The sequence below is a fragment of the Gopherus flavomarginatus genome, chromosome 1 (assembly GCF_025201925.1).
Source record: "Gopherus flavomarginatus isolate rGopFla2 chromosome 1, rGopFla2.mat.asm, whole genome shotgun sequence".
Classification (NCBI taxonomy): Eukaryota; Metazoa; Chordata; order Testudines; family Testudinidae; genus Gopherus; species Gopherus flavomarginatus.
In genome coordinates this window covers 227,646,293-227,665,199 of record NC_066617.1, presented here as the reverse complement: position 1 = coordinate 227,665,199, position 18,907 = coordinate 227,646,293, and the positions used below count along the sequence as shown (strand labels likewise).

Here is an 18,907-nt window from a genome sequence, read left to right as displayed (position 1 = left end):
GTAAAGAGTAGGAGCCATGAGGTGTTTTGTCATGGAACTCTCTTGGGTGATATGAACAGGTTATTTATTACTGGCTGAGACCAACCCAAATCAATGGAAGGCCCTAAAGAGACGAGGGAAATCCCAAGGACTGAACAACTGACATATCAATGAGAGGCTCCGAGCTTGGGTGGGTGGAACACATATGAACTCAGGAGGAAGGCAATGGAGGGAGGTGACAGGAATCCATAAGAACTGTGCTCAGGGATATACACAAAGCACGCTCCTGGAATGAAGACAAAGAGACAGGAAACCAAGATAGTTCCTACAGCGGCCTGGTTCAAGGGAGCCCTGGCATTGGCCAGTATGAACTGTATCTTGATGTTTGCTTCCTTATGTTAACTTAAGGATTTCCTGATGCTATATTCCAGTCCACTATGGAACCCTATTCTGTTCTGAAAAGGCTGCCTGGTATCACTGCAAATACTTGTTGAGGTGTATTGATTCCTGAAGAAGGAAAAGATCTCTGAATAGGAGTCTATCCTGTGGGTCTGTGGCAAGTAGAGATTCAATAATACAAAATATGGGATCTAGAAGACTATAGAATATTAAGACTGTGTGTGTGAGAGAGAGAGAGAGATATTTTATATATATATATATAAGGGAAGAGAGAATACAAGTAGCTTCTCTTTTCTACAAAACATATAGGCAAACATTATAACGTATTTAAATTCCTGAATTTTTCTTTTTATAAAGTTGGGAGGTTTTGTTGTACAAAAATACTCAGTTTTTGTGACTATCATAATAAAAGAGGTATTAACAACGGACTTTTTCAACATCACAAACTAAACGTAATTTGATCTCTTAACCTTCTCAACAAAGGCAAGAAACTTTATCCACAAAGTTACACAGCATTTTGGAGAACAGAAATATGCCATTTAATAAGTATCTACTAACATGCCCAGGATCAAATCAACTAACCAGAAGTAATGATATAGCACAGCTATCTTCATGAAACATATATTATGCCTATGCAGTGCTTCAATAAGGGACATGGATTTTAATACTAATTATTTCAAGAAGGATTACTGAACTACATTATAATGAAGTTTGTAGTAAAAGGTTTAGAAATTTCATATCTAGTGGACATGGGTTTCTGATAGGATGACAACAAACAAGTTCATCAGAAGCTATCACAGAAAGAAAACTGTTTTAATTAAAAATTCTACCAACGTGATGCTTTCATTCATTAATCCTTTTGTGTTTATAATACGACGACATTTTGCCCTATTTGATGGTTTAGAATCTAAGTTAAGCATGTACTTAAAAGATCTTTGTTGAACACTTAACAGTATCTGTATTTATATTTTTGTATGCAGAAGATTAAGGTTTGGAACATATGTACATTAATTAAAGTAACAGTTTATGGAAAAAGTACTTGTGGCACCTTAGAGACTAACAAATTTATTTCAGCATAAGCTTTCGTGGGCTACAGCCCACTTCTTCGGATTCATGGAATGGAACATATATTGAGGAGATATATATACACATACAGAGAGCATGAAAAGGTGGGAGTTGCCTTACCAACTCTAAGAAGCCAATTAAGTAAGGGGAGAAAAAAAACAAACACTTTTGAAGTGATAATCAAGATATCCCAGTACACACAGTTTGATAAGAAGTGTGAGAATACTTACAAGGAGAGATAGATTCAATGTTAGTAATGGCTCAGCCATTCCCAGTCCCTATTTAAACCTAAGGTGATTGTATCTAGTTTGCATATCAATTCCAGCTCAGCAGTTTCTCGTTGAAATCTAGTATCAGAGGGGTAGCCCTGTTAGTCTGGATCTGTAAAAGCAGCAAAGAATCCTGTGGCACCTTATAGACTAACCGACATTTTGGAGCATGAGCTTTCGTGGGTGAATACTCACTTCGTCAGATGCATGTAGTGGAAATTTCCAGGGGCAGGTGTATATATATGCAGGCAAGCTAGAGATAATGAGTAGTTCAGTCAGGGAGGATTACTACATTACTCACTTCACCTCTCTACAAAGGAAAAAAGACTGTAAGCTGTCTAAACTCATACCTGCCTCATGGGGCCACAACCGTGGTACCCCCAACCCACCCAGCAATATCGTCAATCTATCCAACTACACACTCAGCCCAGAAGAAAAGTCTGTCCTATCTCGGGGACTCTCTTTCTGCCCTGCCACCCCCACCCACATGATACAGTTCTGCGGCGATCTGGAGGCCTACTTTCGCCGTCTCCGACTCAAAGAATACTTTCAGGACAACACTGAACAGTGCACTGATACACAGGTACCCTCCAACCAACAGCACAAGAAGAACTCCTCCACACGGACTCCTCCTGAGGGTCAAAATGACAGTCTGGACCTATACATTGAATGCTTCCGCCGACGTGCACAGGCAGAAATTGTGGAAAAACAACATCGTTTGCCTCATAACCTAAGTCGTGCAGAACGCAATGCCATCCACAACCTCAGAAACCACCCAGACATTATCATCAAAGAGGCTGATAAAGGAGGTGCTGTTGTCATCATGAATAGGTCTGACTACCAAAAGGAGGCTGCCAGACAACTCTCCAACACCAAATTCTACAGGCCACTTCCCTCAGATCCCACTGAGGAATACACTAAGAAACTACAGCATCTGCTCAGGACACTCCCTACACTAACACCGGAACAAATCAACATACCCTTAGAGCCCCAACCAGGGTTATTCTATATACTACCCAAGATCCACAAACCCAGAAATCCTGGACGCCCCATCATCTCGGGCATTGGCACTCTCACTGAAGGACTGTCTGGATATGTGGATTCTCTACTCAGACCCTATGCCACCAGCACTCCCAGCTATCTCCGTGACACCACTGATTTCCTGAGGAAACTACAATGCATTGATGACCTTCCAGAAAACACCATCCTAGCCACCATGGATGTAGAGGCTCTCTACACAAACATCCCACACACAGATGGAATACAAGCTGTCAGGCACAGTATCCCTGATGATGCCACAGCACAACTGGCTGCTGAGCTCTGTGCCTTTATCCTCACATACATCTATATCTCCAGATCAGTGGCACCACTATGGGCACCCGCATGGCCCCACAATACGCCAATATTTTTATGGCCGACCTGGAACAACGCTTCCTCAGCTCTCGTCCACTCACGCCCCTTCTCTACCTACGCTACACTGATGACATCTTCATCATCTGGACCCATGAGAAGGAGTCTCTGGAAAAATTCCACCATGATTTCAACAGCTTCCACCCCACCATCAACCTCAGCCTGGACCAATCTACACGGGAGGTCCACTTCCTAGACACCACGGTGCAAATAAGTGATGGTCACATTACCGCCACCCTATACCGAAAACCTACCGACCGCTATGCCTACCTTCATGCCTCCAGCTTCCATCCCGGGCACATCACACGATCCATTGTCTACAGCCAAGCACTGAGGTACAACCGCATCTGCTCTAACCCCTCAGACAGAGACCAACACCTACAAAATCTCCACCAAGCATTTGCATAACTACAATACCCGCACAAGGAAATAAGAGCCAGACATGTACCCAGAAGCCTCCTACTGCAAGACAAACCCAAGAAAGAAACCAAAAGGACCCCGCTGGCCATCACATACAGTCCCCAGCTAAAACCTCTCCAATGCATCATCAGGGATCTACAACCTATCCTGGACAATGATCCCACACTTTCACAGGCCTTGGGTGGCAGGCCAGTCCTCGCCCACAGGCAACCTGCCAACCTGAAACATATTCTCACCAGTAACTGCACACTGCACCATAGGAACTCTAGCTCAGGAACCAATCCATGCAACAAACCTCGATGCCAACTCTGCCCACATATCTACACCAGCGACACCATCATAGGACCTAACCAGATCAGCCACACTATCACCGGTTCATTCACCTGCACCTCCACCAATGTAATATACGCCATCATATGCCAGCAATGCCCCTCTGCTATGTACATCGGCCAAACTGGATAGTTGCTATGGAAAAGGATAAATGGACACAAATCAGACATTAGGAATGGCAATATACAAAAACCTGTAGGAGAGCACTTCAACCTCCCTGGCCACACTATAGCAGACCTTAAGGTGGCCATCCTGCAGCAAAAAAACATTTCAGGACCAGACTTCAAAGAGAAACTGCTGAGCTTCAGTTCATCTGCAAATTTGACACCATCAGCTCAGGATTAAACAAAGACTGTGAATGGCATGCCAATTACAAAACCAGTTTCTCCTCCCTTGGTTTTCACACCTCAGCTGCTAGAACAGGGCCTCATCCTCCCTGATTGAACTACCTCATTATCTCTAGCTTGCCTGCATATATATATATACCTGCCCCTGGAAATTTCCACTACATGCATCTGACGATGTGGGTATTCATCCACGAAAGCTCATGCTCCAAAACGTCTGTTAGTCTATAAAGTGCCACAGGATTCTTTGCTGCTTTCGTTGAAGTCTGTTCTTGAAGCTTTTCTGTTGCAAAATTTCCACTCACAGGTCTGTCATTGAATGACCTGAAAGGTTAAAGTATTCTCCTACTGGTTTTTGAGTGTTATGATTCCTGATGTCAGACTTGTGTCCATCAATTCTTTTGCGTAGAGACTGTCCGGTTTGGCCAATGTACATGGCAGAGGGGCATTGCTGGCACACGATGGCATATATCACATTGGTAGATGGGCAGGTGAATGAGCCCCTGATGGTATGGCTGATGTGGTTAGGTCCTATGATGATGTCACTTGAATAGATATGTGGATAGAGTTGGCATCGGGCTTTGTTGCAAGGGTAGTTCCTGGGTTAGTGTTCTTGTTCAGTGATGTGTGGTTGCTGGTGAGTATTTGCTTCAGGTTGGGGGGTTGTCTGTAAGCGAGGCCAGGTCTGTCCCCCAAGTTCTGTGAGAGTGAGGGATCATCTTTCAGGATAGGTTGTAGATCCATCATCATCAAAGATGCGCTGGAGAGGTTTTAGTTGGGGGCTGAAGGTGACAGCTAGTGGTGTTCTGTTATTTTCTTTGTTGGGCCTGTCTTGTAGGAGGTGACTTCTGGGTACTCGCCTGGCTCTGTCAATCTGTTTTTTCACTTCAGCAGGTGGGTAATGTAGTTTTAAGAAGGCTTGATAGAGAGCTTGTAGGTGCTTGTCTCTATCTGAGGGATTGGAGCAAATGTGGTTGTATCTTAGAGCTTGGCTGTAGACAATGGATCGTGTGGTGTGTCCTGGATGGAAGCTGGAGGCATGTAGGTAAGTATAGCAATCAGTAGGTTTCCGGTATAGGCTGGTATTTATGTGACCATCGCTTATTAGCACAGTAGAGTCCTGGAAATGGACTGCTTGTGTGGACTGATCTAGGCTGACGTTGATGGTGGGATGGAAATTATTGAAATCATGGTGGAATTCCTCCAGGGCTTCTTCTCCATGGGTCCAGATGATGAAGATGTCATGAGCCATTACAAACATTGAATCTATCTCCCTTTGTAAGTATTCTCACACTTCTTATCAAACTGTCTGTACTGGGCTATCTTGATTATCACTTGGAAAGTTTTTTTTTTTCTTCTCCCCTTACTTAATTGGCCTCAGAGTTGGTAAGGCAACTCCCACCTTTTCATGCTCTCTGTAGGGTGTCTCTGTGTCTCTGTCTCTGTGTCTCTGTCTCCTCAATATATGTTCCATTCCATGCATCCGAAGAAGTGGGCTGTAGCCCACGAAAGCTTATGCTCAAATAAATTTGTTAGTCTCTAAGGTGCCACAAGTACTCCTGTTCTTTTTGCAGATACAGGCCTGGTCCACACTACAGCTTTAAATCGATTTAAACAGCGTTAAATCGATTTAACGCTGTACCCGTCCACACTACAAGGCACTTAAAATCGATTTTAAGGGGTCTTAAAATCAATTTCTGTACTCCTGCTCAACGAGAGGAGTAACCCTAAAATCGATATTACTATATCGATTTAAGGTTAGTGTGGACGGAAATCGAAGTTATTGGTCCCATTCTTTTACTGAGCTACCCAGAGTGCACCGCTCCGGAAATCGATGGTAGCCTGGGACCATGGACGCACACCACTGAAGTAATGTGCCCTAGTGTGGACGCGTAAAATCGATTTTATAAAACCCGTTTTATAAAATCGATTTTATTAATTTCGATTTTACTCTGTAGTGTGGACGTGGCCAGAGACTAAAATGGCTGCTACTCTGAAACCTGTCGTTTATGGAAAGTATCACTTACCTTTCAGTGTGGCTTTTTTTAATACCTTCATTGCATAAAGCTGTCTTGCATCTGATCCTGAGATTTTTTTGACAAGAAATACCTGTATTCAATATATTAAAAACATTCTTAAAGGAGATAAATATAAATCAGATTAGTAAACTTTGGTATCTAATTCTAGTAATAGCGATTCACAGTTGTTTTTTCAATAAAATTCTTATTTTTAACAAATGGCTTCCCCATCTCTAGTACTGACCATTTACAGTTATCTTTGCTTGTTCATGTTTATACAGCTTGTGTACCTAATTACAAATGTCCCTGTTTACCTATCACATTTCCCCTCCCCCCAATTTTACTTGCATTTAAAAAACAAAAAATATTTTGGGCCAAATTTATCCTGGTTTAACTTAATTGATTAATTTAGTTGTGTCTGAAAAGTTGAGCCAATAAGCATTTTAAAAAAACAGTTAAACCAAACAGTAAATTAAACATTCTGACTATTCTCTTCAGTTAAATTTTTTTTTAAATATTTCTCTTCAAGCAGTGTCACGTTTTACAGGAATTAACAGGGACATAACAAAAATGGTTATAAACAAGCTGCAGACATTATATATAGTTGGGATGAGTGGAAGAGTTAATTCAGAGGAAAAATATATAATGACTGTAAGTCAAACAACTGTTCATAAGTAATTAAAGGCAATAAATGCATCAACCATAGTAAAGGGCTTTTAAAAATATACCAGAAAATTGTGAGAAGACAATTGTGCCCATCTTCCTCGTTATATTTACTAATACATGTGACATTCAATCACAGTACTGTAGTTCCAGACCCAACTAAAATAAAGTGTGTTTCATTTCCTTTTGCAGTATAATAGGATTTCTTGAGAGGGATTATCTTTTTAATATCCTTAAACCATTCAGATATGGAAGGGGATGTATTGATTTCCACTGTGGACAAATTCTATGTTTAGTAAGAAGGAAAGCCAAAAACACAAACCGTTTTATATTTGTGTTTTGATTCACTTATGAAAAGACATAGCAGACAGGTCATTTTCTGAGTGATAATTTAGTATTTGCTGTGTACCACTCAGGGTAAATCTGAAAACAGAGGGTGCTCCCACATGCTTGTGCTAGTGACCTGATAGAGGTACGACACAAGATAGAGGTGACAATTGTTATGTGAATCAAATTTTCTTGTTTAGTACAGTAAATTATATGTAATAATTTTGGGCCCAGTTCTCATATACACCAAGACCTCTTTTGATGCCAGTGGATGCCAGAGAAATACAAACAGGGCTAAGTGTTAATGAGAATCAGGTCCTTGTCGTTATTATTGCCCCAAAACTATGAGTTATTACTATTTAAGAATTGCCCAGCCATCAAGGCCTTTTAGAAATGATAGATATCATAATCATGTCCTTCGTGAGTTCTTAAAGGTAACTTTTAATGGTTCTGAGACTGTTTTCTTTATCCTGGATTACTCATCTGTACCTGAACTTAGAGATTTTCATATGACAATTTGGGTAGGATTCCTTAACAAAGGAATAGGATACAGACAGAAAGTATCTTTGGGGTTTGTTTCTTGTTAAGCCAAGGAATTACATATTCAGATGAACAGCAATGCTACTGCCAAAATTGCTAACAACATTTCTATTTATCCAAATAAATTAACTTTTTTTGGTGGTGTTTCTTAAATAATTAGAGAACAGATGGGAAAAAAAATACTTAGAAAGAATAGGTATTGCATCTTACTTTACAATTAGGCATAGATAGATGTCCTCATCTCTCTCCAATGAGGAATTTTATCCAGGACTGGTACAGAATTAAAGTGTAATAGGGTGTTAAAAAATCTTGGTTTATGTTCATGATCACTACCTAATCTGGATTCTAATAGTAAAGAGGAACTGGAAAATACTGTTAGTTTATATGACATATTTCAATCTTCCTTCACTTGATTGTGAGCCTTGCACATCTCCCAAATGCAGTTAAGGTTTTAAATATTCACTTTCGCACTCACTGAAATAAGTACATAAAAAGGTTATCTGAAAGCAAGGTGATCTTGCTTATGATGGTAACTGTTTTAATGTCCCAAACATTAAGATTATTATTGAATAAGATTGCAAGTGGTTCTATCAAAATTACAAGGTGAATTGAAGATAAGGAACAGTTCTGTCTTGTCCAAATTTTGATGGAGGTTGTTTGGTAGAACCAACCCTGTGGGATTACTGAATGTCATTAGGGCTGTCGATTAATCATAGTTAACTCACACAATTTAAAAAATTAATCGCGACTAAAAAAAACTGCATTTCATCACAGTTTTAATCGCACTGTTAAGCAACAGAATGCAATTGAAATGTATTAATATTTTGGATTTTTTCTACATTTTCATATATATTGTATTCTGTGTTGTAATTGAAATAAAAGTGTATATTATTTATGATTACAGATATTTGCACTGTAAAAATGATAAAATAAATAGTATTTTCCAAGTCACCTCATACAAGTACTGTAATGCAATCTCTTTGTGGTGAAAGTGCAACTTAAAAATGTCGATTTTTTTTTTTGTTACATAACTGCACTCAAAAACTAAACAATGTAAATCTTCAGTGCCTGCAAGTCCACTCAGTCCTACTTCCTGTTCAGCCAATCACTAAGACAAACAGGTTTGCTTACATTTATAGGAGATAATGCTGCCCTCTTCTTATTTACGTCACCAGAAAGTGAGAACAGGCATTTGCATGGCACTTCTGTAGCCAGCATTACAAGGTATTTGCATTCCAGATATGCTAAATGTTTGTATGCCTCTTCATACTTTGGCCAGTGTTCCAGAGGACACGCTTCCATACTGATGACTCTCATTCAAAAAAATGCGTTAATTAAATTTGAGACTGAACTCCTTGGGGAAGAATAGTATGTCCCCTGCTCGGTTTTACCCGCATTCTGCCATATATTTCATATTATAGCAGTCTCAGATGATGACCCAGCACATGTTCATTTTAAGAACACTTTCACTGCAGATTTGACAAAACGCAAAGAAGGTACCAATGTGAGATTTCTAAAGATAGCTACAGCACTTGACTCAAAGTTTAAGAACCTGAAGTACCAATTTCCGAAATCTGAGAGAGATGAGGTGTGAAGCATGCTTTCAGAAGTCTTAAAAGAGCAACACTCCAATGAGGAAACTACAGAACCCAAACCACCAAAAAAGAAAATCAACCTTCTACTATTGGCATCTGACTCACATAATGAACATGAACATGCATTGATCTGCACTGCTTCGGACTGCTTTCGAGCAGAACCCATCATCAGCATGGATGCATGTCCCCTGGAATGGTGGTTGAAGCATGAAGGGACATATGAATCTTTAGCACATCTGGCACACAAATATACTGTGACGCCGGCTACAACAGTGCCATGACAATGTCTGTTCTCACTTTCAGATAGGGTTGCCAACTTTCTAATAGCATAAAACAGAACATCCCTAGCCCCGTCCCTTCCCTGACACTCCACCCCTACTCACTACATTCCCCCTTTCTTGGTGGCTCACTCTCCCCTACCTGCATTCACTTTCACTGGGCTGGGGGAGGGGGTTGGGGTGCAGGAGGGGATGAGCGCTCTAACTGGGCGGTGCAGGCTCCGGGGTGGGGCCAGAAATGAGGGATTCTGAGTGTAGGAAGGGGCTGTAGGTTGAGGTAGGGGGCATGGACTCTGGGGTGAGGGTGAGGGCTCTTCGGTGGGGATGGGGATGAAGGGTTTGGGGAGCAGGAGAGGGCTCCAGGCTTGACAGTGGGACCAAGGGATTTGGAGTGCGGGAGGGGGCTGCGGGTTGAGGCAGGGGGTTTGGTTGTGGGAGGGGGTATGGGTACAGGGCTGGGGCTCAGGGCTGGGCCGTGGGCTTACCTCAGGTGGCTCCTGGTCAGCAGCACAGCGGGGCTAAGGCAGGCTTCCTGCCTGTCCTGGTATCATGCTGCGCCTCAGAAGCGGCCAGCAGCAGGTCCAGCTGTCAGGTTGGCGGGAGCCAGGAGGCTCCACACGCTGCTCTCACCAGCAGGGACCACCACCCTAGCTCCCACTGGTTGCAGTTCCCGGCTAACGGGAGTGCAAATCCACTGTTCAGGGCAGGGGCAGCATGCGGACACTGTGGTCCTCCCACCTAGGAGCTGGACCAGCTGGCCACTTTCGAGGCGCAGCACGGTGCCAAGACAGGTGGAGACTAGCCTGCCTTAGTCCCACAGTACCACTGACCGTACTTTTAATGGCCCGGCCAGCAGTGTTAACCGGAGTTCCCAGGGTCCCTTTTCGACCAGACATTCTGGTCAAAAACTGGACACCTGGCAACCCTACTTTTAGGTGACATCGTAAAGAAGCAGGCAGCATTATTTCCCGCATATGGAAACAAACTTTTCTGGCTGAGCGATTGGCTGATCAAGAAGTAGGACTGAGTGGACTTGCAGGCTCTACAATTTTACACTGTTATTTTTGAATGCAGGTTTTTTTGTACATAATTCTACATTTGTAAGTTCAACTTTCATGATAAAGAGATTGCACTACAGTACTTGTATTAGGTGAATTGAAAAATACTTTTTTTTTTACAGTGCAAATACTTGTCATCAAAAATAAATATAAAGTAAGCACTGTACACTTTGTATTCTGTGTTGTAAATGAAATTAATACATTTGACAATGTAGAAAACATCCCCAAATATTTAAATAAATGGTATTCTATTACTGTTTAACAATGTGATTAATCATGCGATTAATTTTTTAATTGCTGACAGGTCTAAATATCAGTGTTATTAATTCAACAGTATAGGACCAAAGCCTATTTTCTGTAACACATGAATAAAACTAGAGCCATTATGCATTGTGAAATACATTTTCCCTTACTGATGGCCATTCTGCCAACTATCTGTCCTTTCTTTCAGGTATGACAGTGTGGAATGGATCTATTCAGGATGAATATACTCTTTCATCTTAATACTGAATATCTTACTTCAGAAAACTTTTATATGAGAGTTGCACAAGGAGAGCGTTCAGGAATCTTTGAGGTTTACAGAATAGCTTAATTTGGAACAGATTTACTGGTTTCAAAAGGGTCTGCCAGAGCCTGAATGCTTTGTTAGTAAAGCCCAATTTAGAACATAATCTTGACCTGGACTATGGCTTGAATATAAAAATCTGACTGCTCTAAATATTTCACCCTTATTACTGTCCAATCCTAGGGCTTCTTACTGCCCTTTAAAAAACCCATTCACAAAAAACTGTACAACATACCTTTCCAAAAGAACCCTGTCCTAGAACCTTAAGAAGTTCAAACTGTGAAGGGTCTGCTTTCTCATGTCCTTCCTTTACATGATGTGTTATTGCAATCTCTTTGATATTGCCTTCTTCCTGGCAAGGAAAACATAAGAAATAACTGTAGGTTAATGTCATGCCTTCCAAAATATTTTGTAAACATCACAAATATCAGAGATACTGAAACTGACCAGGTAAAACGATTAATAGTCTAGAATTAAATCCAATCCTCATGGATTTGGGTAGAAACAGTAATGTTATATAATTCTATGGGCAATTCTAAGTTTGTATATGAAAAGTGCAGAAATAATAGAAATCAGAACAATAAACAGAATGCGTCATCTGTAAAAGCAAAGAATGAGCAATTTTTTTCCCAAAGTTAAGAAACTTATGAAAAGTAAGCAGCCATCCAGTTTTTGAATTGCAGGATGGTACACTGAGGAATTATTACATGAATACAAACTTAGGTTATTACTGGAGGTCAGTTTTCAATGCACAGGTCCCTTATAAATGCATTTTTTCCTCACAATATGCAGCTTTGGTTGCTGCTTGCTGGCACATATCTATTTTAGCTATAAATTTGTAACCTCCTCCATCAATCACCACTACAGAATCAGCAGTGGAAAAAACCTTGAGTAAGTTTTTAATACACACAATGTTTGAATAACGGTTTATATTCCTCATACAGGATGTCTGCATTTCCTCATCTTGCACAAATGTGTTGGGGATTTAACGACTGTGTGTTGCTGCTTTCTCCCAATCCAAGTTTTTCAATGGGGCCCAATCCTATGACCCATTTCAGTCAAAATGGCTGATGCTGCAGGCTTCGGTCCTACATGATTAAAAAAATTAAATGCCAAAAATGGGCTTGGAGTTAGAGAGAACAGAGAGGAGAAAAGGATCCTCCTTTCAAAGTATTTACACTTAATATTTTAAGTAATTTGGTAGAAGGCTTTGCTACTTTTTATTTCTAATTGTCTTCCCTTTCCTGTCTAAATGTTACCATACTTATTGTTCCTTTCCTGTTTGTATATATATTCTGTCCTCCTCCTTTTGAAATTTTTTTTTGGTGTTTTTAAATTCTCTCCCATTTTTATTTCTCATTCTTTCTTCTGCTTCTCATTCTTTTATAGCTTCCTGTGCCTTTTCTGTTCCAAAACATCCCTATGGTGTGATCAGCCCAAATATTCATCCACAGGACCAGGAGACACCCAAGAATGTTCTTGTCAGGAACACAAAGATTTAATGACAACCCCTAATCTTCTTGTTGCTCAGAAGCTGCTGCTCATTTTCTTGTTTAAGATACTGTATAATATGGTTTAACATATCACCACACTGACAATGGCCTTTTAAACACTGGGTTAAAAAGTAATTTTGCTGGAACCATGTTAAACCATTTTTTACAATCTTCATTTCTGTCATGGTAACAAAGTCAAGCAAGCATGTTTTAAAATAGCGTATTACCTTGGTAAATGTCTAGCATTACACTTTTAATGCTTCAAAAAGATAAACATGTTTTGGCTCAACTACCAAACAAAAATACACTTTTCATTAGGATACTAAGAAATAAAGTACTAAAACCTTAAATTTAAATAATTATGATTTAAATAAATAACTAAAACATTTAAGTGCAGAGATTTAAAAATCATCTTGATTTCAAAGTCTATACACTTTGCCTACTAGTCGTAGAATAAATCCAATAGCCAGAGGAGAATCCAAAGAGCTTAGTTCAAGACTTAACTGCTATAAATATGCACATATACACTTGTGCAAATAAGGTCTAGAAGTGCGCTCAGTTGGAGTGTTTCTAGCGATTAAGAAATGTGATCAAGCTAAACTCATCTTTCCAAATAAAGAAGTATGCCCCTGCACATCAGGAATATCATCAAAAAATTAAGTCAGTATTTCAGTGTGATATACTCTTACAAAAATGTTGTATGCTGCATACCTGAAATACACTAGTAGTGTAGTACTCTTTCCAGAACAGCACTACTCTTGCATACATGTTTATTTTAAAATAATTAATCTGAAAGGGATTTTACATAATCAATCATACTATTAAAGATGGAAATCTGGTCTTTTTAAAACTTCTCTCAGAAGTACATTACAATGACCTAAATAAGGAGACTCATCAGTTATAACAATTTCTTATTGATTACTTGCAACTGATGGTAATTAAAATAAAAACCCTATCAAACCCCTTTTTTGAAAATCACATATTTCACGTTTCTGATAATACCTCTGTTGATTCACAATGCTATCTTATATTTTCCAAATTAGAATTTGATCTTCGTTATAGGCAAATCTTCTCTTCTGCATCTAGCTCAAGTAAACAGTTTGGCACTGCGGAACTCTGAGGGAACATCATAGGAATTGGGGAAACATTTGGGATAGGGGGAGCCTATACAGGAAGGATGTGTTCCAGCTAAACCAAAGAGGATCCAGACTGCTGGCACTTAACATTAAAAAGGTTGCACAGCAGTTTTTAAACTAAGAGATGGGGGAAAGCCGATGGCTGCAGCAGAGCACATGGATCGGACGGAGACTTCTCTTAGAGAAGAGTCTATTGATAGAGAGATTCTCTGGGTTTTACTCAGGAAGAAAGGATGGAACAGGATAAAGTATGGGCCAGGTCAGACTAGAAACATTCACATAAAGAATCTGATAAATCACAGAAGTGCAGATAAACAGTGATAAGTTTTTAAAGTGCTTTTACATAAATGCTAGAAGTCCAAATAATAAGATGGGTGAACTAGAGTGCCTTGTAGCAATATCCTCCTTTAACACAACAGGCATCACAGAAACCCGGTGGAGTGGGGACAATGAATTGGGGACAGTCATTCCGGGGTACAAAATACATAGGAAGGACAGAACAGGTCGTGCCGGGGGGAGGGGGGGTGGAAGGAAGAAACGCGGCGCTATATGTGAAAGGAAATGTAGAATCAAATGAAGTAAAAATCATACATGAATCCACATGTTCCACAGAATCTCTATGGATAGTAATTCCATGCTGTAATGAGAATATAACACCACCTGACCAGGACAGTGATAGTGACGATGAAATGCTAAGGGAGATTAGAGAGGCTATCAAAATAAAGAACTCAATAATAGTGGGAGATTTCAATTATCCCCATATTGACTGGGTACATGTCACCTCAGGACGAAATGCAGACATAAAATTTTCTCTATACTTTAAATGACTGCTTCTTGGAGCAGCTGGTACAGGAACCAGCAAGGGGAGAAGCAATTCTCGATTTAGTCCTGAGTGGAGCGCAGGATCTGGTACAAGAGGTAACTATAATAGGACAACTTGGAAATAGTGACCATAATATAACAACATTTAACATCCCTGTGGTGGGAAGAACATCTCAACAGCCCAATACTCTGGCATTTAATTTAAAAAAGGGGAACTGCAAAAATGAGGGGGTTAGTTAAACAGAAATTAAAAGGTTCAGTGATTATAAAGTGAAATCCCTGCAAGCTGCATGGACGCTTTTCAAAGACACCATAATAGAGGCCCAACTTAAATGTATACCCCAATTAAAAAACACATTAAAAGAACTAAAAGAGCCACAGTGGCTTAACCATCATGTAAAAGAAGCAGTGAGAGATAAAAAGGCATCTTTTAAAAAGTGGATGTCGAATCCTGGTGAGGTAAATAGAAAGGAGCATAAACACTGCCAAATTAAGTGTAAAAATGTAATAAGAAAAGCCAAAAAGGAGTTTGAAGAACAGCTAGCCAAAAACTCAAAAGATAACAAAATGTTTTTAAGTACATCAGAAGAAGGAAGCCTGCTAAACAACTAGTGGGGCCCCTGGACAATCAAGATACAAAAGGAGCACTTAAAGATGATAAAGTCATTGCAGAGAAACTAAATGAATTCTTTGCTTCAGTCTTCACAGCTGAGGATGTTAGGGAGATTCCTAAACCTGAGCTGGCTTTGGAGGTGACAAATCTGAGGAACTGTCAGAGACTGAAGGAGGAGGATTTTTGGAATTAATTGATAAACTTGACAGTAACTAGTCACCAGGACCAGATGCCCTTCACCCAAGAGTTCTGAAAGAACTCAAATGTGAAATTGTGGAATTTTAACTAGGATTTGTAACCTGTCCTTTAAATCAGCTTCTGTACCCAATGATTGGAAGATAGCGAATGTCACGCCAATATTTAAAAAGGGCTCTAGAGGTGATCCCGGCAATTACAGACCGGTAAGTCTAATGTCAGTACCAGACAAATTAGTTGAAACAATCGTAAAGAATAAAATTGTCAGACACATAGAAGAACATAAATTGTTGGGCAAAGTCAACAGTTTCTGTAAAGGGAAATCATGTTTTACTAATCTATTAGAGTTCTTTGAAGGGGTCAACAAACATGTGGACAAGGGGGAGCCAGCGGACACAGGGTACTTAGATTTCCAGAAAGCCTTTGACAAGGTCCCTCACCAAAGGCTCTTATGTAAATTAAGTTGTCATGGGATAAGAGGGAAGATCCTTTCATGGACTGAGAACTGGTTAAAAGACAGGGAACCAATGGTAGGAATAAATGGTAAATTTTCAGAATGAAGAGGGGTAACTAGTGGTGTTCCCCAAGGGTCAGCCCTAGGACCAATCCTATTCAACTTATTCATACATGATCTGGAGAAACAGGTAAACAATGAGATGGCAAAGTTTGCAGATGAGACTAACCTGCGTTAAGACCAAAGCAGACTGTGAAAAACTTCAAAAAGATCTCACAAAACTAAGTGATTGGGCAACAAAATGGAAAATAAAATGTAATGTGGATAAATGTAAAGTAATGCACATTGGAAAAAAATAACCCCAACTATACATACGATATGATGGGGGCTAATTTAGCTACAACTAATCAGGAAAAAGGTCTTGGCGTCATCGTGGATAGTTCTCTGAAGATGTCCACGCAGTGTTCAGTGGCAGTAAAAAAGCAAACAGGATGTTAGGAATAATTTAAAAAGGGATAGAGAATAAGACAGAGAATATCTTATTGCCCTTATATAAATCCATGGTATGCCCACATCTCGAATATGGCACACAGATGTGGTTCTCTCATCTCAAAAAAGATATACTGGCATTAGAAAAGGTTCAGAGAAGGGCAACTAAAATGATTAGGCGTTTGGAACGGGCCCCATATGAGGAGAGATTAAAGAGGCGAGGACTTTTCAGCTTGGAAAAGGGAGACTAAGGGGGGATATGATAGAGGTATATAAAATCATGAGTTATGTGGAGAAAGTAGATAAGGAAAAGTTATTTACTTAGCCCCTAGTTCTTATATTATGGGAACACCAAATGAAATTAATGGGCAGCAGGTTTAAAACAAATACAAGGAAGTAGCTCTTCACACAGTCTGGAGGAAGCCTAGCCTGTAACTCTCCCCCAACTTTTTCCACTCCCACTATGGCTGCTCTGGCAGCTCCCACCGTTCCTAGTGTCTTCTGCTGCAATAGTGGCATCGGCCCAGCCTTAGAATATTCATCATTTTGGCACAAGTTTTCTGGAGTCTTGAAAATGACAGAAGGAAACAGATTTTCAACAGTTTGTCTTGTGACATTACATTAAGGCTTTGTTGAAATACAAAGAACAGGCACTGCCCTAGCCCCAGTGCTTTCTCCATGTTGAACTCAAAGGCCTGCTGCAAACAATGGATGTGTTAAAGATTTCATAAACAAGGTCTTTTTTTTTTGTAATGGCATTAGGCAACAAACATAGCAGTTGCTATCAACTCCCCCTACAGAGAGATTCACAGTTACTAAATAAAGTTTACAAGGAAACAAAATATAATGACAATGAATTAATATTCATTTCTTTAACAGTATCACAGTGTGATGGTTAGGGCTTATCTACATTGGGAAATTATTCCAGAATAAGGTAGAGTGTGAATTTAAAGCACTAAAGCTTTTCTGGACTAACTCCTACTGTGAACATTCTTATCCAGGATTAAGAATGGTCCCCCCCAAACCCCTGACAATTTAGCTTAATCTGCTTCCAAATATAAATTTCCCTTACTATACAACTCTAGGGGAATTCAATACTTTTTTTTTTAAATGGTGTTCTATCACAATTATCCTAGATTTTGGAGTAGTTTGTATACTAATAAAGCAAATGTGTGATGGAAACACTAATGAGTTTATTGTAACATGAGTCACATCTGAGAGGCAGCAGAAAAGCAAGAACATGCTTAACTCTTTGCAGGATCAGAATTTAAGATTGTAAATTCCTCAGGGCAGCAACTATGTCTCTGTTCATATTTCACAGCATCAAATACAACACGGTGCTTAAACAAGAACAGTGGCACAGAAACAAAAAGCTAACAAAGAATGCAACACCTGGTATACTGGAAGTTAATTTGTTCAAGAGGAGGAACTTTTTTATTTTACTGTTTATTGATTCACAAGGGTGAAATTGACCGGGGAAATGTTTTTAAAAACATGATTAAATGTGCAAAATTCACCAATAAAAGACTGATTAATTGTTCTTTTGAGCAACTGGTCACAAACTGGGCCAAAAAACAAACTGGAAAGAGGTAAGCGAATACCAGCTCGCAGCTTTTAGGCTGTAGAATAAATACCTTATTCAGCTGTAGTGCTGGAAATATTCTAAATTGTGTGCATCTAACAGTATTTCTATTCTAGTATTAAACTATATGCATTCTTACATATATTTTGGGCTTACATTTGAGGCCAAATAAGCATTGCTTTAAAATATCTAGACTTAGATGTGTATAGTATTATTTTGGGGATACCTCGAGTAATCCATTAAGGGGGAGAACTGACCTCAGACCTTTAGAAGATGGAAAGAGAAGAGCAAACTGTCTGAGCACTTTTCATATGGCTGAAAAAATCCCAGAGAAGCAGGAGCCTTGAGGTTTGGTATTATATTATACATTATTCATATACATTATCTGAATTTACAATGAAAGATCAGAGAAGGTATTTGTTTTGAGTAGCTTGTACAGACTCACGGGTTCTTCCTAATTCTCATTTTTAATTCTCAGTGTTCTTCAAAATAGCAGTTGTCATGTACATTTTTATTGAAGTTGTCCATAATTAGACCATGTTTCAAATCATTTACAAAAACCTTGTTCACTAGAACTTTCTGTACATTATTTCAACCAATCCATCTAAAATACCCTCTAACCAGCTGTAACTATAGTAGTTATGCAGTTGTATCATTTGGACATTTTGAATTTACAAACCATCGCATATGAACTCTCCCTAGAAAATTTTCAGTCATGGCACCTGTGATGTAGTTTACAGTAAAGACTTAGTAGAAATGCACAATCTTTATGGTAATGTATTAATGATCTCCTTACAGTTAATATACAATATTTCTGTAGCTATATTATTAATTTGCACTGAAAATTAATTTCTCAAATTTAA

At 39.4% G+C, this 18,907-nt stretch overlaps 1 protein-coding gene across 2 annotated transcripts in view; it reads right to left on the bottom strand.

Annotated features, from left to right (window-relative positions):
- RPS6KA3 (ribosomal protein S6 kinase A3) overlaps positions 1–18,907 on the bottom strand; it is a 134,677-nt gene that overhangs the window by 69,975 nt on the left and 45,795 nt on the right. For both annotated transcript variants that reach the window (XM_050936542.1, XM_050936543.1), the window contains exons 3-4: positions 11,496–11,612; positions 6,244–6,325 (exon numbers count right to left, since the gene is read on the bottom strand). In XM_050936542.1, the coding sequence (XP_050792499.1) occupies positions 6,244–6,325; positions 11,496–11,612 (199 nt within the window). The remainder of the gene's footprint in view (positions 1–6,243; positions 6,326–11,495; positions 11,613–18,907) is intronic.